Source organism: Manis javanica, chromosome 10, assembly GCF_040802235.1.
Source record: "Manis javanica isolate MJ-LG chromosome 10, MJ_LKY, whole genome shotgun sequence".
Taxonomy (NCBI): Eukaryota; Metazoa; Chordata; class Mammalia; order Pholidota; family Manidae; genus Manis; species Manis javanica.
Window position 1 is genome coordinate 2788637 of NC_133165.1, and position 27272 is coordinate 2815908.

At 42.0% G+C, this 27272-nt stretch overlaps 1 protein-coding gene across 9 annotated transcripts in view; it reads left to right on the plus strand.

The window, feature by feature from the left end:
* The window catches only part of ADCY9 (adenylate cyclase 9), a 125050-nt gene that overhangs the window by 56760 nt on the left and 41018 nt on the right, over nucleotides 1-27272 (plus strand). For all 9 annotated transcript variants that reach the window (XR_005060264.2, XR_005060266.2, XR_012121909.1 and 6 more), the window contains exon 3: nucleotides 25305-25495. Coding sequence is in view for 1 of the 9 variants with exons in the window: in XM_037014462.2 (XP_036870357.2) it covers nucleotides 25305-25495 (191 nt within the window). In the remaining 8 variants the exon portion in view is untranslated. The remainder of the gene's footprint in view (nucleotides 1-25304; nucleotides 25496-27272) is intronic.

Here is a 27272-nt window from a genome sequence, read left to right on the forward strand (position 1 = left end):
AAGTCAGTCTGGTCCTGGTTTATTCCCTGGGTGCCCGGCCCTTTCTTAGTTGCAGTAAGTGGAGGCATGTTGGCTATGTCAACAGCAGGTGGAAGGTTTTTCTTAGCCAGTGACAGTGGACTTGTCACCTCTCAGCCTCATCAGCTTACAGCTTGAAGAGCTCTGTATTCCTTTATTTCTCTGTTTTGGCTTTTTTTTTTTTTTTTTTTTGAGAGGGCATCTCTCATATTTATTGATCAAATGGTTGTTAACAACAATAAAATTCAGTATAGGGGGGTCAACGCTCAATGTACAATCATTAATCCATCTCAAGCCTAATTCTCGTCAGTCTCCAATCTTCTGAAGCATAACGAACAAGTTCTTACATGGTGAACGAATTCTTACATAGTGAATAAATTCTTACATGGTGAACAGTACAAGGGCAGTCATCACAGAAACTTTCGGTTTTGATCATGCAATATGACCTATAAACAATCAGGTCAAATATGAATATTCGTTTGATTTTTGTACTTGATCTATATGTTGATCCCCCATTTCTCCTACTATTATTATTATTTTTATTTTTAATAAAATGCTGAAGTAGTAGGTAGATGCAAGATAAAGGTAGAAAACATAGTTTAGTGCTGTAAGAAGGCAAATGTAGATGATCAGATGATCAGGTGTGTGCCTATGGACTAAGTATTAATCCAGGCTAGACAAGGGCATCAAGACATCCACGGATGCAGAAGATTTCTCTCAAAGCAGGGGGGGTGAGGTTCTGAGCCTCACCTCTGTTGATCCCCAAATTCTCACCTGATGGCCCCCCTGCGACTGTGCCTGTCTTAGGTTGTTCCTCCCTTGAGGAATCTTACCCGTCTCTGGCTAACCAGTCATCTTCCGGGGCCATACAGGGAAATGTAAAGTTGGTAAGTGAGAGAGAAGCCATATTGTTTGCAAAGGTTAGCTTTTTACTTCTTTGCAGATTTATGCCCTGTGGCTTCTATGCCCAGCACTTGTCTCAAGGTATCTTTACCACCTGGAGGAATTATGATACTCGGTAAATTCGATATGAGGCACGAATTCTATTTAAGGGTTGTAATTAGGAAGGAAGAAGAAAAGCTATAGATGTAGCATACAAAGGAAACTTGGGAGGATTGATTATTTCTTTGACATATCTTCTTGTATAGTACCTTAAGTATGTATAGGTTTTAAACTACTAACTAATTTGCACACATATATTAACATAATAGGAATACGGTGACATAAACAAAGCAAATCTATAATTACCATCCATCTCCAGTGAAGCCAAGAAAACCATTTAGGCACCCTAGGCATTTGTGAAAATTTATCTATGATATGATGGATATTGTCCAACTGTACTTGAACCATCAGACAAATTAAAGCAGCCCATTTCTGGGATCTGTTCACATCCCATATGTTCTTTTAACCATAGATAGTCTATAGTGATGAGATTTTGGAGTGCTACAACTTGCACCCCTCCCAACTCCTGGTTGAGTTCCAACAGTACAGATCCGGTCAAATTCGTTGTCTCACTGTATGCACATGCCAGCCTAGACATCTCCCTCCTCATTCTTATGGCAAGTCCAGGAGATGGTGGGCTGGATGCAGCCACAACCGCAGCATCGTCCGGATCCCTGTGGAGGCTTTTTGATGATCATCCCCCGGCACAAGTCCTCCAGAGAGTGCTGATGCCGGAAGCTCCTCCTCATATCGTATCTTAGTTCATTTTCTGGGTATCCAAGCTAGGCCTTGATCTCCTGCATAGAAACAAACAGACCCTTTGCCCACACTTTGACATGCCCTCTATACCACTGTGCAGAACTCATTGGAGGTCAGCACACAGTAACTGCTTTTTTTTTTTTTTTTAAATTAAGAGAAAGGAATATTATCAGAAAAGAGTACCTCCATAGCTGATCATCTGACACCCTTTAAGTGATCAACATTAAGGATATTTAAAGCATGCGTTGATCTTTGATTTACCAATAGTTTTATCCTGTTAAGGAGTAATCCCCCTTTTCCTTCTTTCTTTCTTTCTTTCTTTCTTTTTTTTTTTTTTTTTTTTAATTTTTAATCTACACTTACATGAAGAATACTATGTTTACTATGCTCTCCCCTCTATCAGGTCCCCCCTAACAACCACATTACGGTTACTGTCCATCAGCTTAGCAAAATGTTGTAGAGTCACTACTTGTCCTCTCTGTGTTGTGCAGCCCACCCTCCCCTTGCTCCCTCCCCCCCCATGCATGCTAATCTTAATAACCCCCTTTTTCTTCCCCCCCCTTATCCCTCCCTGCCCACCCATCCTCCCCAGTTCCTTTCCCTTTGGTACCTGTTAGTCCATTTTTGGGTTCTGTAACTTCACTGCTGTTTTGTTCCTTCAGTTTTTCCTTTGTTCCTATACTCCTCAGATGAGTGACATCATTTGGTATTTCTCTTTCTCCGCTTGGCTTATTTCACTGAGCATAATACTCTCCAGCTCCATCCATGTTGCTGCAAATGATTGGATTTTTCCACTTCTTATGGCTGAGTAGTATTCCATTGTGTATATGTACCACATCTTCTTTATCCATTCATCTACCGATGGACATTTAGGTTGCTTCCAATTCTTGGCTATTGTAAATAGTGCTGCGATAAACATAGGGGTGCATCTGTCTTTCTCAAACTTGATTGCTGCGTTCTTAGGGTAAATTCCTAGGAGTGGGATTCCTGGGTCAAAAGGTAGGTCTGTTTTGAGCATTTTGATGAACCTCCAAACTGCTTTCCACAATGGTTGAACTAATTTACATTCCCACCAGCAGTGTAGGAGGGTTCCCCTTTCTCCACAGCCTCGCCAACATTTGTTGTTGTTTGTCTTTTGGATGGCAGCTATCCTTACTGGTGTGAGGTGATACCTCATTGTAGTTTTAATTTGCATTTCTCTGATAATTAGCGATGTGGAGCATCTTTTCATGTGTCTCTTGGCCATCTGTATTTCTTTTTTGGAGAACTGTCTGTTCAGTTCCTCTGCCCATTTTTTAATTGGGTTATTTGTTTTTTGTTTGTTGAGGCGTGTGAGCTCTTTATATATTCTGGACGTCAAGCCTTTATCGGATCTGTCATTTTCAAATATATTCTCCCATACTGTAGGGTTCCTTTTTGTTCTATTGATGGTGTCTTTCGCTGTACAGAAGCTTTTCAGCTTAATGTAGTCCCACTTGCTCATTTTTGCTGTTGTTTTCCTTGCCCGGGGAGATATGTTCAAGAAGAGATCACTCATGTTTATGTCTAAGAGGTTTTTGCCTATGTTTTTTTCCAAGAGTTTAATGGTTTCATGCCTTACATTCAGGTCTTTGATCCATTTTGAGTTTACCTTTGTATATGGGGTTAGACAATGGTCCAGTTTCATTCTCCTACATGTAGCTGTCCAGTTTTGCCAGCACCATCTGTTGAAGAGACTGTCATTTTGCCATTGTATGTCCATGGCTCCTTTATCAAATATTAATTGACCATATATGTTTGGGTTAATTTCTGGGGTCTCTAATCTGTTCCACTGGTCTGTGGCTCTGTTCTTGTGCCAGTACCAAATTGTCTTGATTACTATGGCTTTGTAGTAGAGCTTGAAGTTGGGGAGTGAGATCCCCCCTACTTTATTCTTCTTTTTCAGGATTGCTTTGGCTATTCGGGGTCTTTGGTGTTTCCATATGAATTTTTGAATTATTTGTTCCAATTCATTGAAGAATGTTGCTGGTAATTTGAGAGGGATTGCATCAAATCTGTATATTGCTTTGGGCAGGATGGCCATTTTGACGATATTAATTCTTCCTAGCCATGAGCATGGGATGAGTTTCCATTTATTAGTGTCCCCTTTAATTTCTCTTAAGAGTGACTTGTAGTTTTCAGAGTATAAGTCTTTCACTTCCTTGGTTAGGTTTATTCCTAGGTATTTTATTCTTTTTGATGCAATGGTGAATGGAATTGTTTTCCTGATTTCTCTTTCTATTGATTCGTTGTTAGTGTATAGGAAAGCTACAGATTTCTGTGTGTTGATTTTGTATCCTGCAACTTTGCTGTATTCCGATATCAGTTCTAGTAGTTTTGGAGTGGAGTCTTTAGGGTTTTTTATGTACAGTATCATATCATCTGCAAATAGTGACAGTTTAACTTCTTCTTTACCAATCTGGATTCCTTGTATTTCTTTGTTTTGTCTGATTGCCGTGGCTAGGACCTCCAGTACTATGTTAAATAACAGTGGGGAGAGTGGGCATCCCTGTCTGGTTCCCGATCTCAGTGGAAATGCTTTCAGCTTCTCGCTGTTCAGTATAATGCTGGCTGTGGGTTTATCATATATGGCCTTTATTATGTTGAGGTACTTGCCCTCTATTCCCATTTTGCTGAGAGTTTTTATCATGAATGGATGTTGAATTTTGTCAAATGCTTTTTCAGCATCTATGGAGATGATCATGTGGTTTTTGTCTTTCTTTTTGTTGATGTGGTGGATGATGTTGATGGATTTTCGAATGTTGTACCATCCTTGCATCCCTGGGATGAACCCCACTTGGTCATGGTGTATGATCCTTTTGATATACTGTTGAATTCTGTTTGCTAATATTTTATTGAGTATTTTTGCATCTACATTCATCAGGGATATTGGTCTGTAATTTTCTTTTTTGGTGGGGTCTTTTCCTGGTTTTGGTATTAGGGTGATGTTGGCTTCATAGAATGAGTTTGGGAGTATTCCCTCTTCTTCTATTTTGTGGAACACTTTAAGGAGAATGGGTATTATGTCTTCTCTGTGTGTCTGATAAAATTCCGAGGTAAATCCGTCCGGCCCCGGGGTTTTGTTCTTGGGTAGTTTTTTGATTACTGTTTCAATTTCTTTGCTTGTAATTGGTTTGTTTAACTTTTGTGTTTCTTCCTTGGTCAGTCTTGGGAGGTTGTATTTTTCTAGGAAGTTGTCCATTTCTTCTAGGTTTTCCAGCTTGTTGGCATATAGGTTTTCATAGTAGTCTTTAATAATTCTTTGTATTTCTGTGGAGTCTGTCGTGATTTTTCCATTCTCATTTCTGATTATGTTGATTTGTGTTGACTCTCTTTTTCTCTTAATAAGTTGGGCTAGAGGCTTATCTATTTTGTTTATTTTCTCAAAGAACCAGCTCTTGGTTTCGTTGATTTTTGCTATTGTTTTATTCTTCTCAATTTTGTTTATTTCTTCTCTGATCTTTATTATGTCCCTCCTTCTGCTGACTTTAGGCCTCATTTGTTCTTCTTTTTCCAGTTTTAATAATTGTGATGTTAGACTATTCATTTGGGATTGTTCTTCCTTCTTCAAGTGTGCCTGGATTGCTATATACTTTCCTCTTAAGACTGCTTTCGCTGCATCCCACAGAAGTTGGGGCTTAGTGTTGTTGTTGTCATTTGTTTCTATATATTCCTTGATCTCTATTTTGATTTGTTCATTGATCCATTGATTATTTAGTAGCATGTTGTTAAGCCTCCATGTGTTTGTGAGCCTTTTTGTTTTCTTTGTAGAATTTATTTCTACTTTCATACCTTTGTGGTCTGAAAAATTGGTTGGTAGAATTTCAATATTGTGGAATTTACTGAGGCTCTTTTTGTGAGCTAGTATGTGGTCTATTCTGGAGAATGTTCCATGTGCACTTGAGAAGAATGTATATCCTGTTGCTTTTGGATGTAAAGTTCTATAGATGTCTATTAGGTCCATCTGTTCTAGTGTGTTGTTCAGTGCCTGTGTGTCTTTACTTATTTTCTGCCCGGTGGATCTATCCTTTGGGGTGAGTGGTGTGTTGAAGTCTCCTACAATGAATGCATTGCAGTCTATTTCCCTCTTTAGTTCTGTTAGTATTTGCTTCACATATGCTGGTGCTCCTGTATTGGGTGCATATATATTTAGAATGGTTATATCCTCTTGTTGGACTGAGCCCTTTATCATTATGTAGTGGCCTTCTTTATCTCTTGTTACTTTCTTTGTTTTGAAGTCTATTTTGTCTGATATTAGTACTGCAACCCCTGCTTTCTTCTCACTGTTGTTTGCCTGAAATATGTTTTTCCATCCCTTGACTTTTAGTCTATGCTTATCTTTGGGTTTAAGGTGAGTTTCTTGTAAGCAGCATATAGATGGGTCTTGCTTTTTTATCCATTCTATTACTCTGTGTCTTTTGATTGGTGCATTCAGTCCATTTACATTTAGGGTGACTATTGAAAGATATGTACTTATTGCCATTGCAGGCTTTAGATTCGTGGTTACCAAAAGTTCAAGGTTAGCTTCTTTAGTATCTTACTGCCTAACTTAGCTCGCTTATTGAGCTTTTATATACACTGTCTGGAGATTCTTTTCTTCTCTCCCTTCTTATTCCTCCTCCTCCATTCTTCATATGTTGTGTGTTTTGTTCTGTGCTCTTTTTAGGGGTGCTCCCATCTAGAGCAGTCCCTGTAGGATGCCCTGTAGAGGTGGTTTGTGGGAAGCAAATTCCCTCAGCTTTTGCTTGTCTGGGAATTGTTTGATCCCACCATCATATTTAAATGATAGTCGTGCTGGATACAGTATCCTTGGTTCAAGGCCCTTCTGTTTCATTGCATTAAGTATATCATGCCATTCTCTTCTGGCCTGTAGGGTTTCTGTTGAGAAGTCTGATGTTAGCCTGATTGGTTTTCCTTTATAGGTGACCTTTTTCTCTCTAGCTGCCTTTAAAACTCTTTCCTTGTCCTTGATCCTTGCCATTTTAATTATTATGTGTCTTGGTGTTGTCCTCCTTGGATCCTTTCTGTTGGGGGTTCTGTATAATTCCATGGTCTGTTCGATTATTTCCTCCCCCAGTTTGGGGAAGTTTTCAGCAATTATTTCTTCAAAGACACTTTCTATCCCTTTTCCTCTTTCTTCCTCTTCTGGTATCCCTATAATACGAATGTTTTTCCTTTTGTATTGGTCACATATTTCTCTTAGTGTTGTTTCATTCCTGGAGATCCTTTTATCTCTCTCTATGTCAGCTTCTATACGTTCCTGTTCTCTGGCTTCTATTCCTTCAATGGCCTCTTGCATCTTATCCATTCTGCTTATAAATCCTTCCAGGGATTGTTTCACTTCTGTGATCTCTTTCCTGACATCTGTGATCTCCTTCCGGACTTCATCCCACTGCTCTTGCATTTTTCTCTGCATCTCATCCCATTGCTCTTGCATTTTTTTCTGCATCTCTGTCAGCATGTTCATGATTTTTATTTTGAATTCTTTTTCAGGAGGACTAGTTAGGTCTGTCTCCTTCTCAGGTGTTGTCTCTGTGATCTTTGTCTGCCTGTAGTTTTGCCTTTTCATGGTGATAGAGATAGTTTGCAGAGCTGGTACAAGTGACCGCTGGAAGAGCTTCCCTTCTTGTTGGTTTGTAGCCTTTTCCTGGGAGAATAGCGACCTCTAGTGGCTTGTGCTGGGCAGCTGTGCGCAGACAGGGCTTCTGCTTCCTGCCCAGTTGCTTTGGGGTTTATCTCCGCTGTTGCTGTGGGCTTGGCCTGGCTGGGGCTGTTCCTCCAAAATGGTGGAGCCCCGTTGGAGGGGGAGCAGCCAGGAGACTATTTATCTCCGTAAGGGGCCTCTGTGCTCCCTGCTGCCCAGGGGGTTAGAGTGCCCAGAGATCCCCAGATTCCCTGCCTCTGGTCTAAGTGACCTGTCCTGCCCCTTTAAGACTTCCAAAAAGCACTCTCCAAACCAAAACCACAACAGCAACAAAAAGGAAAAAACAAGCGATTTTTTTTTTTTTTTTTTTTTTGTCCTCAGGTGCCGGTCCCAGGCACCCGCTCACTGGTCCTGCTGCCCTGTCTCCCTAGCACCAGGGTCCCTGTCCTTTCAAGGCTTCCAAAAAGCACTCACCCACCGGTCCCGCAGGGAAGGAACGCTCGATATTCTTTGTCCTCAGGCACTGGTCCCAGGCACCCGCTCACCAGTCCCGCCGCCCTGCCTCCCTAGCACCGGGGTCCCTGTCCCTTCAAGGCTTCCAAAAAGCACTCGCCAAAAAGAGAGAAAAAAAGGGGAAAAACGCGCGATTTCTTCCGTCCTCAGGTGCCGGTCTCAGGCACCCACCCACCGGTCCCACAGGGAAAAACGCGGGATATTCTTTGTCCTCAGGTGCTGGTCCCAGGCACCCGCTCACCAGTCCCGCCGCCCTGCCTCCCTAGCACCGGGGTCCCTGTCCCTTTTAGGCTTCCAAAAAGCACTCGCAGAAAAGAGAAAAAAAAAGGGGAAAAACGCGCGATTTCCTCTGTCCTCAAGTGCCGGTCTCAGGCACCCGCCCACCGGTCCCGCAGGGAAAAATGTGGGATATTCTTTGTCCTCAGGCGCCGGTCCCAGGCACCCGCTCACCAGTCCCGCCACCCTGCCTCCCTAGCACTGGGGTCCCCGTCCCTTCAAGGCTTCCAAAAAGCGCTCGCCAAAAAGAGAAAAAAAAAAAAAAAAAAAAAAAAAAGGGGAAAAACGCGCGACCTCCTCCGTCCTCAGGCACCGGTCTCAGGCACCCGCCCGCCGGTCCCGCAGGGAGAAACGCGGGGTGTTCTTTGTCCTCCAGCGCTGTTCCCAGGCACCTGCTCACCGGTCCCGCCACCCTACCTCCCCAGCAACGGGGGCCCGTCCCTCTAAGGCTTCCAAAAAGCGCTCGCCAAAAAAAAAAAAAAACCGCTCCGGTTTCTCTCCACCCGCCGGGAGCCGGGGGGAGGGGCGCTCGGGTCCCGCCGGGCCGGGGCTTGTATCTTACCCCCTTCGCAAGGCGCTGGTTCCTTGCAGGTGTGGATGTGGTCTGGATGTTGTCCTGTGTCCTGTGGTCTCTATTTTAGGAAGATTTTTCTTTGTTATATTTTCATAGCTCTATGTGTTTTTGGGAGGAGATTTCCACTGCTCTACTCACACCGCCATCCTGGCTCCGCCCCAAAACCTGTTTTGGCTTTTTTAATGTGGTTTTGGGGTGCTGGCCGGCCACCTTCCCTAAGCTTCAGGTCTGACTTCTTTTCCATAGCTTCCATCCTTGGGCTTCTCTCCTGGTTTTGTTTTTACTGGTCTCTGCAGTTCCAGTTCTTTCTTAAATTTATATTTATGATATATTCTTTGAATCAGTAATAATTTTTAAAGTATGTCGTTACCCATGTATTTATATTTCTTCCTTATTTTTAACACAACACAGAATTTATAACAGTGTTAATTACCTTGATACTTTCCATTTTTCTGAAAGTTTTTCAGCTTTTCTTTTTTTAATTGTGGTATGTCTATTTGTAATGCTATGAGAAATATCATAGTATCAAAAATAAATGAATGCATATCAGCATGGGTGAATCTTAAACATAATACTGGGCCAAAAAGGGCAACTCTCAGAAGAATACCTGTTAACTGATGTCATTTGTGTAAATTTTCAAAAGCCTATCAGTGCTGCATATTGTTTAGCAGAATATACATATGTAGCAAAAACCTGAAGAAGCATGGGAAGGAGCAATGTGGCCTTTAGAATAGTTATCTGCTCTGTGGGGGAGGAGGGCTCCCCGTGGGGGGAGGCCCACAGGGAGCCCAAACAGTGAAGGTGACATTTCATTGCTGAGACTGCTGGCACCATGAGTCTTCAGCACATTATTATTGTTTTTGCTTTGAATTTTTTTTTTTTTTGGTATTTTGGTATCATTAATATACACTCACATGTGCAACATTGTGGTTACTAGCTTCCCCCCATTATCAAGTCCCCACCACATGCCCCATTACAGTCACTGTCCATCAGCATAGTAAGATGCTATAGAGTCACTACTTGTCTTCTCTGTGCTGTACTGCCTTCCCCGTGCTCCCCCCCTACATTGTGTGTGCTGATTGTAATGCCCCTTATTCCCCTTATCCCTCCCTTCCCACCCAGTCCCTTTCCCTTTGGCAACTGTTAGTCCATTCTTGGGTTCTGTGGTTCTGCTGCTGTTTTGTTCCTTCAGTTTTTGCTTTGTTCTTACACTCCACAGATGAGTGAAATCATCTGGTACTTGTCTTTCTCTGCCTGGCTTATTTCACTGAGCATAAATACCCTCTAGCTCAATCCATGTTGCTGCAAATGGTAGAATTTGTTTTCTTCTTATAGCTGAATAATATTCCATTGTGTGTATGTACCACCTCTTCTTTATTCATTCATCTACTGATGGACACTTAGGTTGCTTCCATTTCTTGGCTATTGTAAATAGTGCTGCGATAAACATAGGGGTGCATCTGTCTTTTTCAAACTGGTCTGGTGCATTCTTAGGGTAAATTCCTAGAAGTGGAATTACTGGGTCAACTGGTATTTCTATTTTTAGTTTTTTGAGGAACCTCCATACTGCTTTCCACAGTGGTTGAACTAGTTTACATTCCCACCAACAGCATAGGAGGGTTCCCCTTTCTCCACATCCTCACCAACATTTGTTGTTCCTAGTCTTTTCTATGATGGCCATCCTAACTGGTGAGCCCATTTTTATTACATGTGCAAAATATTTTGTAATAAATTCAAAAACTCATGTTTTTTAAAAAATAAAAATAATATATAATATGGAAAGCAGATATATTCCATGATCCTATTGTCCTGTTAAGATTTTGGTGTACTTCTGTGTGTTCTCTTTTAACCAATTAATTTTTTTAGCTTTACTGAGGTATAATTGGCAAAACTATAAGATACTTACCTCATACATTGTGATTTGACACACATCTTGAAAGGATTTCCCCATCTAGTTAACACATCTGTTACCTCACATCTTTATATGTATATTTTGTGGTGAGAACGTTTAAGTTATACTCTTAGCAAAGTTCAGTTGTACAGGAGTGTTATCCTCTACAGTCACCACATTCTACATTAGCTTCTCAGACCGTATTTCTGTGTTTTCAGCGTACCCTGGTGGCGTTCAGATTACCACCTTGTTTCTTTCCCATAGTGTTAGCTGGTCTTTATGTCTCCTCTTGTCCAAGTGCTCAGCTGTGTGGTTTGGGGCCAGCACCTCTGTTGGGCAGGGGCCTGCTGTAGTGTCTGGAACCTTCCTTCCCTGAATCCATGGGCTTCTGCCCCCTTCCATCTCTCCTTGAGGATCTGCAGCAGAGCCTCACCTTTCACCCTAAGAGGAGGGGCCACTGAAGCTGCATCCTGCCCCTTTGTGTGAATGAGGGGCTGTTGATGTAGCTCCACCTCTGCATGCTGGGGCATGAATGGTCTCTCATCCTGTCCTCTCACATGTGGGCATTTATCTTATACTCACTGCTGTGATTTTGCTTTCAATTTGGCTTCTGCAAGAGTCTACACCATTAGCTGTGATTTTCTTGAGGCATAAACTCCAGTCACATGCTGTGTAGCATGAGGCTAGGTGAGAAGCGGGTCGCCCAGCCGATGACCTCCTGAGTGCCCACAGGGCCCTGTTCTAAGCTTCTCGTCTCATGCCTGGCAATACTTTCAAGGTTATTAAAAACATACCTCATAAACACAACTCTTGCTCTTCTGAAAATGGCCGAAGGAAAAAAGACTGCCTCCAGTGCTGTAATGAAATGAGATAAATTAGAGACATCTAAGATAGTGCCTCTTGATCAGAAAATAGAGGTTTTGGGTTTCTCTGTTCTACAGTTTGAGCATCTTTGCAGCTCTGTGGGAACAAAAAAGGAAGCAGGCAGAAGCCCATGGATTCAGGGAAGGAAGGTTCCAGGAAATGGTTTTGGTCAGTGTTCCTGCCAGGGTGCAGAACAGTCACTGAAAGGGGGAAAACCTTAATACAGGTGAAAACTGGTTCATGTGAAAGGTGAGGAACTTGACAGCAGGCACGTGATGTGCTGGACATACGGTTTGGGAGCAAGCCCAGTACCTGGATAAACATTTCCACAAAGTAGCAGGTGGTGAAGTCAAGGGTGTGGCTACTCCCAGGAAGGCTAGTCAGGAATTGTGAGAATTGTGTTTTTCACTTCCTAGTATGAAGTTTCCAGGTGAGGTAGGGTGAGATGGTCTCTGTGGCCTTCCTTCCCAGCTGAAGATGCTCACAGGAAGTATCAGTTCAGGTAGCACTGGCCCTGGGTCAAAAGAAAGAAATCTGCTTGTGGATGAAAAGCAAGCAGCCGAGCTGAAGGCAGCCAGGGAAAGCCTGAGCCTTCTGCCTTGTTGCAGTGAAGCGGCAGGCGTGGTGCTTCGGCAGCCTTGCTGTGCGGTGTGGTGAGCACTTGCCATCGGGGGAAATCGGGCTGGCAACCTAAGAAGACAGCTTGGGTGTGGGCCCCGCTCTTTTGGGCTAGATGCAGTGGGAGCTGCAAATTTGATGCTTCTTGGAGATATCTCATGAAGGTCAAACTTGTGTTTTGTTTTGTTTAATCTCTCCCAGACTTCAGAACTCTTGCCATTTTGAATTTTTAGTTCTTCAAGGTTATTTAGACTTATTTCTTATTTATATGTTTTTCTATCCTAACTGTACCACATTATCTATTTCCAAGTCTTTATTTTTATTTAATATTTTTATTTTTACCTGCCACTGCCCACTCCTTTCTTTGAATTCCCAGGGATAGTGTATTTCTTATCAGATTTTAAAAATTTATTCTCTGAATATCAGAACTGTTGAGGTTCACACAGCTTTATTAAAAAAAAAATACAGGTCAGTGATTCACATACTATACAATTCAGTGGTTTTTAGTATATTTACAGAGTTGTGCAGCCACCTCCATCATCTAACCACAGAACACTGTCATCACCCCAGAAAGAAACCCTGTGCCATTGCAGCTGTGCCTGTCTCCACCCCACAGCCACTAGTGGACTTTCTGTGTCAACAGATTTGCCTGATCTGGACATTTCATATAAATGGAATCAATACAGTTTGTGACCTTTTGTGACTGGCTTGTTTCACTTAGCATCATAGATGTTTATTTCTATTTTCAGTATAGTCCTTTCTTTGGTCTTATTTTTCAATTATTTAGCTGTTACCTATTCTCAGATCTTAAACTGAGTCTTTCCTTTATCTGCTTTCTAGAATCTATTTTCCATCATCTATGTTCTGTATTTAAATCTTCAACTCTTAAAATTAACTAATTTTTAATATGTTAGTTTACCTATTAACTATTAAAATCTTAATATTAACTATTATTTCTCAGTTCTCTAGGAAAAAGAATATGCTTAGTGACTCCTCTTGTACCTGCTTCGGACCCAACATAGTCTCTCCTTTCTGACGGCATTCTGTTTCATTCGGTGAATAACAGTTTATTAACTGTTAGTCTGTTTCAGTTCCTGATACCTTTCCTTCGAGCTCTTATTTGTAGACTCTTCTGGTCATGTAGAGTCTGTTATATTGCAGTATTCCAAGATAGCTATCCTAGATCTTCATTTTTCTTTTGTTTTACAAAAAGACTTTTGGAAAAAAGCCTTTTGTCACTTCTGAACATCCTATCAGCACACAGACCTGAATCCACATAATTCTCTCTTCTTATAGGTGTGTGTCGTCACTCACCGTGTTGCCCTCACATTCACGGCTGTCCTTCCACTTTGGCTTAACTTTTTGTGAACGGTACTTCCTGCCCTCCCTCCGTTTACTCTTGAGTTGCTCCTGAGCATTCCTGAGGACCGTCTGTGGAAAAACATTGTCGTCTTTTCCGCATTTCCCTTTAAGTGTGCATCGGCTCATCTGTACCCCTATGGAATAGCATTATTATTGTGTTCCTGGTGTTTCCATTTTACAGACAAGGGAACTGACACCAAGTATTTAAGTCATTATTTTCATCTGCACTGTTCTAAAACTGGAATATTGTTTTTTCCTACCAATTTCTTGTAACATTTAGCCCAAGTTGTAATGCTCATTAAGTGCTCAATAAATATTGAATTTACTGGGTAAGTGAATGCATGAATGAGCAGATGAATGAATGAGCAAGGCCCTGGTAGTCTGTTGGTTGGTATGGCCAATGTTACGTTTCAAGGAGCTCTTGTCTGTAGCCTTTGTGAAGGCCTATGGTATTCAACCATAATTCAAGTTTTTTGGAGATGGAAAGAGCAGGTCTCTGAAGTTCATTATCCCTGGATTCTTCCAGGGATATCAGCAATATAGTCCTCAGCAGGGTGTCATTTATTAATACAGGAGTGGTGTGTGTGTATGTGTGCTCTAAATGTTTTGCTAGGCTAAAGTTTGAGTTGAGATCAAGTTAAACAGGGATGGTGCCTACTCTTTGTTTCGCCTGCTTGGGTAACTCTGTCTCAGTCTTCATTGTTTGGGACTTCATTTTTTGAAAAGAGGTTAAGTTTCACCAACAGCCATTTGCTGTAGGAACTTGTGATTTATTTTCAAGCATTGGACAATCAGGGTGAGTCAGTCCTTGTGACCAGTTGGTTGATGTAAAAGTAGGAAGGACTTAGACCCTCCATAGTAGGTTAATGTTAGAGGGAGAAATGCTTTTTTTTCCCCACCAAAACCAGTCTTCTTAAGCAAAAGCAATAGATAGTTATGAAAATATCATATCTACAATTTTGTGAGTCTTGGTTATTTCGTGTGTTAAAATAAAGAGCACTTTTAATCTTTACTTGCCTCACTGACTGGCTACATTTTAGTTTATACAATCCTCCTGCTGCTTGTCCCTTACAGACCTGAATATGAGGAAAAAGTACGACACAAAGTGAAATAACTTTTTGGAATGTTTATGAACTCGCCCAAACTGATTGCTGCTTTTATGTTTATTGTTTCAAATCATTAGTGGCACAAGCTTCTAGGTGCTTGTTAAGTCATGCTGTTAACCCCTAAGGTCATCTTAAAATATTCTTCCCTTCCTCATTTGTTTCCTCTTTCTGTTGAGTTGACAGGTCCTTGGTTCTTGGTGATTGAGGATATCTTACTCTAAAGCAAGAGTCCCACAGAAAAAGACCACGATACAGAAAGCAGGCCAGAACAGCCTTTCTTTTCCCAAATGGACTTTGGCACACACTCAGATTACACTCAGTTCACCAAAACTGGTTGTGTGCAGGGCATGGCTTTTGCCCTCAAAGAATTGATGATAAACGTATTGCTTAAGAACGTTAACCACATGCATCTCCTTGACACACATGGCCACGGACAAGCCCCTCCACCAGATAGGAGCACAGTAGGAAACATCTCGCCTTTTGCTAGCCTCTGTAAAACATAGCTGATAAAAGGCATCAGTGCCAGTGAGGTTAAAATCAATAACTAGGAAAGAATATAAGAAGTCTTACTAATTATTCTCCTGTTTACACTCTGTTTAACAAAAGAAATCATTTAGCTGTCTTATTTTGACCTTCTGCTCTAAAAGAGCCATTCTGATGAACTTGGACCCCAGGTCCTTGTGTGTGGTTACTCATTAAATCCTTATCTCTTATAAACTCTCTTGACAGAATGTGAGGAGGCTGGAACTCAGTCACCCAGCCCTGATCCATCTCCCAAGGTATTTCCGTTGGGCAACTAAATTCTGCCTTACTTTATCATGCTGCTATCCTTACAGTGTCCGTGGAAGGTTTCACTTTAAATTTGGCTTTCCATATTGATGCATAAATAAAAAGGTACTTAGTTAAGTTCACCGATTTTGATCATCGTGGACGCATAAGTACGTTTGACCTTTGAAACACTGGTAGTATTGTGTTATCAATACAAGTTGGCCATTAGATATTCCATAAAGAAAAGTTCAAGATAAAAGAAGCAAATTTGGAGCAACCTTTGATTTAACAGTTCTGCAAATGCTTTTGCACATAAAAGGTACATGAGAAAGGCTGCTAATTATAGGTAGGTCAGACACCCACACTGATATAATAGCTAGTGTTATTGAGATTTGGGTATGTGCTAGGAACAGTTGGAAAGGTTCCACGTGTGTTAATCATTTAGTCCTCACGCCAGCCTCAGGGGTAAGTCCTCTTCTCAGCCTTGCTGGGCAAGGAGGAAGCCAAGGTGCAGAGTGATGCAGCATCTTACTTTGGGCCACGCAGTGGTAGAGCCTTACTCTGGAGGCATCTCTGTAGAAGCCTTGTCTTTACCCATGTCTACACAGCCTGTCATGGAAGAATTGCTATCCCTACCACATCGTGGGGAACCCCCATTTCCCCCATTACTTCCTGACTCCCATGTCCCCTGACTCCCTTACCACCCACTGTGGCTGGCTTTCCCACCACTCTCTGGCCTCTCCTAAGCTTATTGCTCTTTCTCCCCTCCCCTGAGTGGCCCCCAGCATGGAGACTCTTGGAGGTGGTCTATATAGCACCCTGCATGGGCTCCAGCTCATCTCTGGCCATTCCCCAACATACATTCTCTGCCCGGCCACACTACACTCCCTTCCATCGCTCAACTATGCCTGCCAAAGGTTCCCTTTCTGGAGGGACTAGTGATACCCACTGCCTGATGATGGCTGTTCCAGCCCCCAGCCCTGTTGGCTTCCCCTGGACTGACTTCATCTTTCAGTCCCTCCCCCCCAGCTTGGCAGGCTCTTCATGCAGGTGACCTGCCCTACCCCCAAGACTTTGTGAGGTGCCGCCCTCCAGTGCTTCCCAGAGCACCTTCACTTCTGCATCCTGGGATTGTGTAGTCACACCTGCCTGCTGTCTAGATCTTCCTCAGGTGGTAACCCCATACAGATATGGGTCATTGCCAATGCATTCACACTTGTCTTCCCAGCACCCACCAGAGTGTGTGGTAAACAGGAAGCACTTAATGAGGGATGAAGGAGCAATGAGTAATCACAATTCAAAATAACAAAAACAAATCTCAGGGATGTGCACCCCCAGGCAGTGTGAGAGTTTGCCATGCAGAGCTGAGTGGCCTTGCTGTGCATTCCTGGGGCAGGGGCACTCCTGCTTTGAAGTACCAACTTCAGCATCAAGCATGCATCTGCTGGACTCAGGCTGCACCTCCTCAGGCCTGCTAGCTCAGCCTTTTCTCTGCATCAGTTGTCTTTGCAGCTCTGGAGCTGTGTGTGCGGGATATGCAGTTATCTGGCCAAGGACCCCGGGTCTGAGAGGGCAGAGAGCAGGACTCTCTGGCTGCTCAGCTTCACCTTCCCTGGGCAGTCCTCACCTGTGGGGAGCAGCAGCCTCGGGCAGGGGAGCCCCAAGTTCCTGGCATCTCGCAGCAAATGCTATCTGGGGTCAGGGCCAGCGGTGGACTTAATGGAACACCTCTCCCTTCAGTAGCAGCTCCTCACCCACTGCAATCGACAATGGCCTTCTTCCCTCTAGTTCCCCAGATGGCTTCTGTAATGGCAGTGTGTGCTCTCCTGGCCCCTCTGCCCACACTGCCAGAAGACTTGCCCACCATACCCGGACTCAGAGGAGAGACCGTGAGAGCCGCTCCAGGGGGCAGGCCTTCCCATGCACTCACTTGACGAAGCCAGGAAGGGGCCCTGCCAGCTTGGAGACTCCATGACAGGTCAAATGTTGTCCTTGTCTCTGGTTAGCCCCCAGAGTCAAGTTGTGTGCTTTGACTCTCTCCCGAGGCAAAATGACAAAATGAGTTCAGTGTTGTCTGTGACAGTCTGAGAAACTCATACAAAGATGCTTTTACTTTTCAGTTATATTCCAGTTCATGTTTCCATTTCAAGTTTGTATGTGTAATTACCTAAACTGTGATTAATCCTATGCATAAATTGGGACGTGTATTTTTGTTGCTGAAAAAAATACATGGAAGTTCAGGACCTTAGTTAAGAGTGAGTATTTAGTGATCTCCTTTGTGGTCGTTATCATCTAAAATTATTTATCTAGGTTTTTTGATTTCCATCTGTGATTTGGCTATATTCCAGAGTGTCTCTAGGTGTCCCAAGGGCTCCCCATTTTCTCAGAAAAGGTGACTTAGAGACATATGCCATCTAGTATTTTTTTATTATTTTGTTATCATTAATCTACAATTACATGAAGAACATTGTTTACTAGGGCCCCCCCTTCACCAAGTCCCCCCCACAAACCCCATTACACTCACTGTCCATCAGCATAGTAAGATGTTGTAGAATCACTACTTGTCTTCTCTGTGTTGCACAGCCCTCCCCATGGCCCCCCTCACATTATACATGCTAATCATAATACCCCCTTTCTTTTTCCCCACCCTTATCCCTCCCTTCCCTCCCATCCTCCCCAGTCCCTTTCCCTTTGGTAACTGTTAGCCCATTCTTGGGTTCTGTGATTCTGCTGCTGTTTTGTTCCTTCAGTTTTTCTTTGTTCTTATACTCCACATATGAGTGAAATCATTTGGTATTTTTCTTTCTCAGCCTGGCTTATTTCACTGAGCATAATACCCTCCAGCTCCATCCATGTGGTTGCAAATGGTAGGATTTGTTTTCTTCTCATGGCTGAATAATATTCCATTGTGTATAGGTACCACATCTTTATCCATTCATCTACCGATGGACACTTAGGTTGCTTCCATTTCTTGGCTATTGTAAATAGTACTGCAATAAATGTAGGGGTGCATCTGTCTTTTTCAAACTGGGCTCCTGCATTCTTAGGGTAAATTCCTAGAAGTGGAATTCCTGGGTCAACTGGTATTTCTATTTTGAGCTTTTTGAGGAACCTCCATACTGCTTTCCATAGTGGTTGAACTAATTTACATTCCCACCAGCAGTGTAGGAGGGTTCCCCTTTCTCCACAACCTCGCCAACATTTGTTTTTGTCTGTCTTTTGGATGTTAGCCATCCTTACTGGTGTGAGGTGATATCTCATTGTGGTTTTAATTTGCATTTCTCTGATGACTAGCGATGTGGAGCATCTTTTCATGTGTCTGTTGGCCATCTGAATTTCTTCTTTAGAGAACTGTCTGATCAGCTAGCTCCTCTGTCCATTTCTTAATTGGATTATTTGCTTTTTATTTGTTGAGGTGCATGAGCTCTTTATATATTTTGGATGTCAACCCTTTATCAGATCTGTCATTTATGAATATATTCTCCCAAAAAGGTAGGGTACCTTTTTGTTCTATTGATGGTGTCCTTTGCTGTATGGAAGCTTTTCAGCTTGATATAGTCCCATTTGTTCATTTTTGCTTTTGTTTCCCTTGCCCGGGGAGATATGTTCATGAAGAAGTCGCTCATGTTTATGTCCAAGAGATTTTTGCCTGTTTTTTTCTAAGAGTTTTATGGTTTCATGACTTACATTCAGGTCTTTGATCCAATTCTAATTTACTTTTGTGTATGGGGTTAGACAGTGACCCAGTTTCCAGTTTCATTCTCTTACATGTAGCTGTCCAGTTTTGCCAGCACCAGCTGTTGAAGAGGCTGTCATTTCCTCATTGTATGTCCATGGCTCCTTTCTCGTATATTAATTGACCATATATGTTTGGGTTAATGTCTGGAGTCTCTAATCTGTTCTGCTGGTCTGTGGCTCTGTTCTTGTGCCAGTACCAAACTGTCTTGATTACTGTGGCTTTGTAGTAGAGCTTGAAGTTGGGGAGTGAGATCTCCTCCACTTTATTCTTCCTTTTCAGGATTGCTTTGGCTGTTTGGGGTCTTTGGTGTTTCCATATGAATTTTTGAACTATTTGTTCCAGTTCGTTGAAGAATGCTGTTGGTATTTTGATAGGGATTGCATCAAATCTGTATATTGCTTTGGGCAGGATGGCCATTTTGACAATATTAATTCTTCCTAGCCAGGAGCATGGGATGAGTTTCCATTTGTTAGTGTCCTCTTTAATTTCTCTTAAGAGTGTCTTATAGTTTTCAGGGTATAGGTCTTTCACTTCCTTGGTTAGGTTTATTCCTAGGTATTTTATTCTTTTTGATGCAATTGTGAATGGAATTGTTTTCCTGATTTCTCTTTCTATTGGTTCATTATTAGTGTATAGGAAAGCCACAGATTTCTGTGTGTTAATTTTGTATCCTGCAACTTTGCTGTATTCTGATATCAGTCCTAGTAGTTTTAGAGTGGAGTCTTTAGGGTTTTTTATGTACAATATCATGTCATCTGCAAATAGTGACAGTTTAACTTCCTCTTTACCAATCTGGATTCCTTGTATTTCTTTGTTTTGTCTGATTGCCGTGGCTAGGACCTCCAGTACTCTGTTAAATAACAGTGGGGAGAGTGGGCATCCCTGTCTAGTTCCCGAACTCAGAGGAAAAGCTTTCAGCTTCTTGCTGTTCAGTATGATGTTAGCTGTGGGTTTATCATATATGGCCTTTATTATGTTGAGGTACTTGCCCTCTGTACCCATTTTGTTGAGAGTTTTTATCATGAATGGATGTTGAATTTTGTCGAATGCTTTTTCAGCATCTATGGAGATGATCATGTGGTTTTTGTCCTTCTTTTTGTTGATGTGGTGGATGATGTTGATGGATTTTTCAATGTTGTACCATTCTTGCATCCCTGGGATGAATCCCACTTGGTCATGGTGTATGATCCTTTTGATACATTTTTGAATTTGGTTTGCTAATATTTTGTTGAGTATCTTTGCATCTACATTCATCAGGGATATTGGTCTGTAATTTTATTTTTTGGTGGGGTCTTTGCCTGGCTTCGGTATTAGGGTGATGTTGGCTTTATAGAATGAGTTTGGGAGTATTCCTTCCTCTCATATTTTTTGGAAAACTTTAAGGAGAATGGGTATTATGTCTTCTCTGTATGTCTGATAAAATTCTGAGGTAAATCCATCTGGCCCGGGGGTTTTGTTCTTGGGTAGTTTTTTGATTAACGCTTCGATTTCTTTGCTTGTAATTGGTTCGTTTAATTTTTGTGTTTCTTCCTTGGTCAGTCTTGGAAGGTTGTATTTTTCTAGGAAGTTGTCCATTTCTCTTAGGTTTTCCAGCTTGTTAGCATATAGGTTTTCATAGTATTCTCTAATAATTCTTTGTATTTCTGTGGGGTCCATCGTGATTTTTCCTTTCTCGTTTCTGATTCTGTTGATGTGTGTTGACTCTCTTTTTCTCTTAATAAGTTTGGCTAGAGGCTTATCTATTTTGTTTATTTTCTCAAAGAACCAGCTCTTGGTTTCATTGATTTTTTTCTATTTTATTGTTCTCAATTTTATTTATTTCTTCTCTGATCTTTATTATGTCCCTCCTTCTGCTGACTTTAGGCCTCATTTGTTCTTTTTCCAATTTCGATAATTGCAACGTTAGACTATTCATTTGGGATTGTTCTTACTTCTTTAAGTATGCCTGGATTGCTATATACTTTCCTCTTAAGACTGCTTTCACTGCGTCCCACAGAAGTTGGGGCTTTGCATTGTTGTTGTCATTTGTTTCCATATATCGCTGGATCTCTATTTTAATTTGGTTATTGATCCATTGATTATTTAGGAGCATGTTGTTAAGCCTCCATGTGTTTGTGAGCCTTTTTGCTTTCTTTGTGCAATTTATTCTAGTTTTATACCTTTGTGGTCTGAAAAGTTGGTTGGTAGGATTTCAGTCTTTTTTAATTTACTGAGGCTCTTTTTGTGGCCTAGTATGTGGTCTATTCTGGAGAATGTTCCATGTGCACTTGAGAAGAATGTGTATCCTGTTGCTTTTGGATGTAGAGTTCTATAGATGTCTGTTAGGTCCATCTGTTCTAGTGTGTTGATCAGTGCCTCTGTGTCCTTACTTATTTTCTGTCTGGTGGATCTGTCCTTTGGAGTGAGTGGCCTGTTGAAGTCTCCTAAAATGAATGCATTGCATTCTATTTCCTCCTTTAGTTCTGTTAGTATTTGTTTCACATATGCTGGTGCTCCTGTGTTGGGTATATATATATATTTATAATGGTTATATCCTCTTGTTGAACTGAGCCCTTTATCATTATGTAATGTCCTTCTTTATCTCTTGTTACTTTCTTTGTTTTGAAGTCTATTTTGTCTGATACTAATACTGCAACACCTGCTTTTTTCTCCCTGTTGTTTGCATGAAATATCTTTTTCTATCCCTTGACTTTTAGTCTGTGCATATCTTTGGGTTTGAGGTGAGTCTCTTGTAAGCAGTATATAGATGGGTCTTGCTTTTTTATGCATTCTATTACTCTGTGTCTTTTGATTGGTGCATTCAGTCCATTTACATTTAGGGTGATTATTGAAAGATATGTACTTATAGCCATTGCAGGCTTTAGATTCATGGTTACCAAAGGTTCAAGGTTAGCTTCTTTAGTATCTTACTGTCTAACTTAACTTGCTTTTTGAGCTATTATAAGCACTGTCTGGTGATTATTTCTCTCCCTTCATATTCCTCCTCCTCCTCCATTCTTTATATGTTGGTTGTTTTATTCTGTGCTCTTTTGTGTTTGCTTTGACTGCTTTTATGGGTAGTTGATTTTATTTTTTGCCTTTAGTTAGTATTTGGTTGGTCTGCTTTCTTTCTGTGTTTTTATTTTCTCTGGTGACATCTGTTTAGTCTTAGGAGTGCTTCCATCTAGAGCAGTCCCTCTAAAATACCCTGAAGAGGTGGTTTGTGGGAGGCAAATTCCCTCAACTTTTGCTTGTCTGGGAATTGTTTAATCCCTCCTTCATATTTAAATGATAATCATGCTGGATACAGTATCCTTGGTTCAAGGCCCTTCTGTTTCATTGCATTAAATATATCATGTCATTGTCTTCTGGCCTGTAAGGTTTCTGTTGAGAAGTCTGATGATAGCCTGATGGGTTTTCCTTTGTAGGTGACCTTTTACTCTCTAGCTGCCTTTAAAATTCTTTCCTTGTCCTTGATCTTTGCCATTTTAATTATGCGTCTTGGTGTTGTCCTCCTTGGGTCCCTTCTGTTGGGAGTTCTGTGTGCTTCCATGGTCTGAGCGATTATTTCCTCCCCCAGTTCGGGGAAGTTTTCAGCAATTATTTCTTCATATACAGTTTCTATCCCTTTTTCTCTCTCTTCTTCTTCTGGTACCCCTGTAATGCAGATAATTGTTCCTTTTGGATTGGTCACACAGTTCTCTTAATATTGTTTCATTCCTGGAAATCCTTTTATCTCTCTCTGTGTCAGCTTCTCTGCTTTCCCGTTCTCTGATTTCTATTCCATTAATGGCCCCTTGCACCTCATCCAGTCTGCTCTTAAATCCTTCCAGAGATTGTTTCATTTCTGTAATCTCCTTCCGGACTTCATCCCTTTGCTCTTGCCTATTTCTCTGAAGACCCATCAGCATGGTTATGACCTTTATTTTGAATTCCTTTTTAGGGAGATTGGTTAGGTCTATCTCCCCAGATTCCTTGTCAGGGGAGGATGTCTGGGTTAGTCTGGTCTCTATCAAATTCTTCTGCCTTTTCATAGCGATAGAGGTAGTTGTGGGGAGCTGGTGCGTGTGTTGGCTGGGAGAACGTCCCTTCTTGCTAGTTGTGGCCTTCCTCTCCTGGGAGAACAGCAACCCCTAGCAGCTTGTGCTGTGCAGCTGCATGCAGATGGGGTCTGTTTCTAGCCCCGCTGCTGTGAAAGAAACTCTGCCCAGTTGCTGTGGGCGTGGCCTCTGCCACCGTGGTGGAGTGGCGCTGGAGGGGGAATGGGAGGGAGGCTGTTTATCACTGTGAGGGGCCTCCGAGCTGCACTGTCGCCCAGGGGTTTGGGGTGCCTGGAATTCCCCGGGATTCCCAGTTACTGGGCTGATTGCACCGGGGCACTTCCATCCAGCTGTGGGGTCCCTGTCCCTTTAAGATTTTCAAAGGGCACTCGCTTTTCTTTTGTCCCGGAGGCGCTGGCTGCGGGGACCCGCTCACAGGTCTTACTGTCCCTTTTCGCTAGTATCCAGCACCCCACGCACTGTGTGTCTGCACCCTGGTGCGGATGGCTAAGGCTGGGTGTTCAGCAGTCCTGGGCTCCCTCCCCCTCCCTGCTCGGACTCCTCTCCTCCCGCCCGGAGCTGGGGTGAGGGGCACTTGGGTTCCTCTAGGCCGCAGCTTGTATCTTACCCCCTTTGCAAGGCACTGGGTTCTTGTGCTTGTGGATGTAGTCTGGCTGTTATCCTGTGTCTTCTGGTCTCTCTTTTAGGATTAGTTGTATTTGTTGTAGTTTCAAAAATATATATAGTTTTGGGAGGAGATTTCTGCTGCTCTACTCACGCCACCATCTTGGCTCCACCCCTCGCCATCTAGTTTTTTTATGAGGAGAGGAAATGAAGAAATAATAAATAATGAAATGGTGTAATTGTAGAATGACTAAAGATTAAGTAGCCCCTAGTGTATTTGATTAATTAATTTTAAAATATTTACTGTATACTGAATTTAAGAAACTGTGTGGGTCAGCAGTGTAGACAGATCACCTCTCTTTTTTTTTTCGGTATCATTCATCTACAATTACATGAGCAACATCATGGTTACTAGACTCCCCCCATTATCAAGTCCCCACCACATACCCCATTACAGTCACTGTCCATCAGTGTAGGAAGATGCTATAGAATCACTACTTGTCTTTTCTGTGTTAATACTGCCTTCCCCGTGCCCCCCAGCCACACATTATGTGTGCTAATGGTAATGACAGATCACCTCTTGATTGAGTCTTTCTGTGATGGCTTTGCATTACTATCTGTGGTAGAGCTTAAACTCTGCAAGACAGGGACCCAGCTTTGTTTTTATGTTATATTCCTGTATAGCATATGTGTGCCCTAAAATAAATGTTTATTGGATAAATTACATTGTCACTCCCTTCAATACATTTCAGTCTGGTTAAATTCCAGTATGGACTAACAGTTCATTTCCTTAAATGAGGTTTGCTTCTTTTTGAGAAACTTCTTGAGTCTTATCTAGAAAAGCTGCTCATTATTTTCCCAGAAGATAGGTTCTGAATACCCAGAGCCGGGACCTATCTGCCTGTTACAGCTACTTAACAGTGTAGCGTATGTTAGTGTGTTAATTCAGCCTTTGATATGAAATGTAAAGATGTAGGTTAATTGTCTGTTTAATGAACTTTTTTAAATGATGATTTTGTGAAAGTAAAATTCATGTAGACTGCCAGCTTGAGAAAAGCTGAATGTTCTTGCTGTATTTGGATCCAACAGAAAATTGATAATCTGAATCAAGGGAGGTATTAATTACCCTAGTTGATACACATGATGGTCCCACTTCCCATGGTAGTTTTGCAATCCCTGACATGGCTAAAGTGGGCTGTGTTCTGGACTGCCCAAAATAAACCCAAGGAATGCATAGGATCGACCATCAGTCTGCCCTGCTGCTGCACAAAGAGGTCATTGACCCTTCGATGGAGGAACTTTTAAAATCTCATTTCAGCCCCCAAAGGTAAAACATGCAACCATCATTCAAGGAAAACATAATGTGAGTAAATGGTGTGTATTGGAGGCAAATGTTTTCCCAAAGGCAGCATGTCTCTGTAAATATCATAGAAGTCAGTAAAATATGACATTCACATTTTCACTTTACTCTCAACTTTTCAGGAGCATGTCCTGCGTAGAGAGCAAGACCGAGCTGCATTTCATCCACCGGTGGTTTCAATCTGTGCTGATTGTAATTTTTATCCATAGGTTTGAAGACATACCTGATAGCGGGTCAGAGAGCGAAGGAGTCTCATTGCAGCTGTTCAGAGGCCTTGCTTTCTGGCTTTGAGGTCATTGACGGCTCACGGGTGTCCTCAGGTCCTAGGGGACAGGGGACAGCATCACCAGGGAGTGTCAGTGACTTGGCGCAGACTGTCAAAACCTTTGATAACTTAAAGGTTAGTTTTTTTTTCCTACTTCTAAAACTTTATATTAATTCTGTAGTAGAACACATGAAATAATAAACAGCAGGTTTGTAGCAGAAAGCTTGGAATGCCCCTCAATTTGGTTTTTATGATTTTTAAATCTAGTATAAATTTAGCAACATTTTACATTTTTGCTTTTTGGACGTATTATCTACCTTCATTTTCTTTCTACACTACATAAAGTCACTTCTCACTTGAGTTACCATTTTCTCCAACCTGTGATGTCTTTTGGGATTTCTAAAAGCAAACGATAAATGAAAACAGAGGTGTGTCTCCTTGAATCTTGCTTGGAGAGGTAGTTTGTATCTTAATTCAGAGACTACTTTCTCAAGGACTCCACATCTCCTGTAATGCAGTGCTTTATGACTATTTTAAATTTTGTTGGTGTGAGTCTTGTGATGTCGCTCACTGACTAGATGCAGTCTTGCCAGGAACATTATAGCATCTCATTATGGGGACGGAGATCTCTTGGCAGCTATCTCCAAGTGCCCTGTCTGTCATGATCAACTACCACGGAATTAGCGCAATGGACCTCGCATATGATATCACTCTAGTTAAGAGCTGCTCCTCAGTTCTCACATTTGATTTTGTTCTCTTACTGGTATCTCGTGTTTATTTTTGCAGTTTAAATATTTGCTGTTTCTATTCTTTTAAAAAATGAGAGAGACAGTTACAACAGTCCCACCTCACTGCTTTGTGCTCTTAAACAGTAAAATAATATATCAATCAGGGCAATGGTGTATTGTTGTAGCTTTAATCCAATATGTTACTTCTTATCTGCATTCATTAACAGATTTGAAGGCTGTGTTGGTATTTAAGCTTGACAGGCATCATAATGTGGCAACCAGCTGAGGTATCCAGATATGTTACTGGGTCAGAATTTGCAGTACCTTTCATCCTATCACTTTGTGTAATTATTGTGTCAGAGTGATTGATAGCACTCACACATCATTTTCATTGTGTGCCTTGTTGATTTAGTTCAGGGTCTCCTCACCAGAGCACATCGGCATTTTGGGCCAGGTAACTCTTGTCAGGGGACCAGCCCGGGCCCTGTGGGGTGTTAATCAGCATACCTGACCTCCACTCACTAGATGCCAGCAGCACCTTCTCCTCCCATTGTGACAACCAGGCATGCCTCTAGACATTGCCCAGTGTCCCCTGGGGGGCAGAGGAGAGTGACATCACTCCTGGTTGAGAACCAGTGGGGTTAGGGCCTTCGATTGTCTCCCCGAACCATTTGGCCCATGCGTAACAGCTGATGCCCCTGAAATTTCCTCAATGCTCACCCATTTTCGAAACAGCCTCCTTGCTTGGGCTGCCATTTTGCAGCGTCAGAAAGAGGAGCTCTCACCTCACAGACTGTCGCTGACATGGTCAGGGAAGAAGTGTGGTGGGGAGGGTACCGAAACGTGGCTTTCCAAATACCATGTCATTATTTGGGGCAGAATTATTTTTTCTAGACTTTAAACGGAGCTGTATTTAAGTAGAGGAATAGAGCTCTGAGCCAGAAATGAACGATTTGTTATTCTGTCTCCCATTTCGGTTTTTATGTGTGTGTCCCTACCCATTAGAGAGCACAACTGCTGACTTCACCATGTATGTCCGATTTCAGTGACAGTGGCTCACCCTGGAAGAACATTTCTTGTTTTAGTTTTATATATATATTTACAATCATATTTTTAAATAGATAGACAAAAACTATTCAGCATATTCTATTTCCATGTATAAGCTTTCCAAATAATCACTGAAC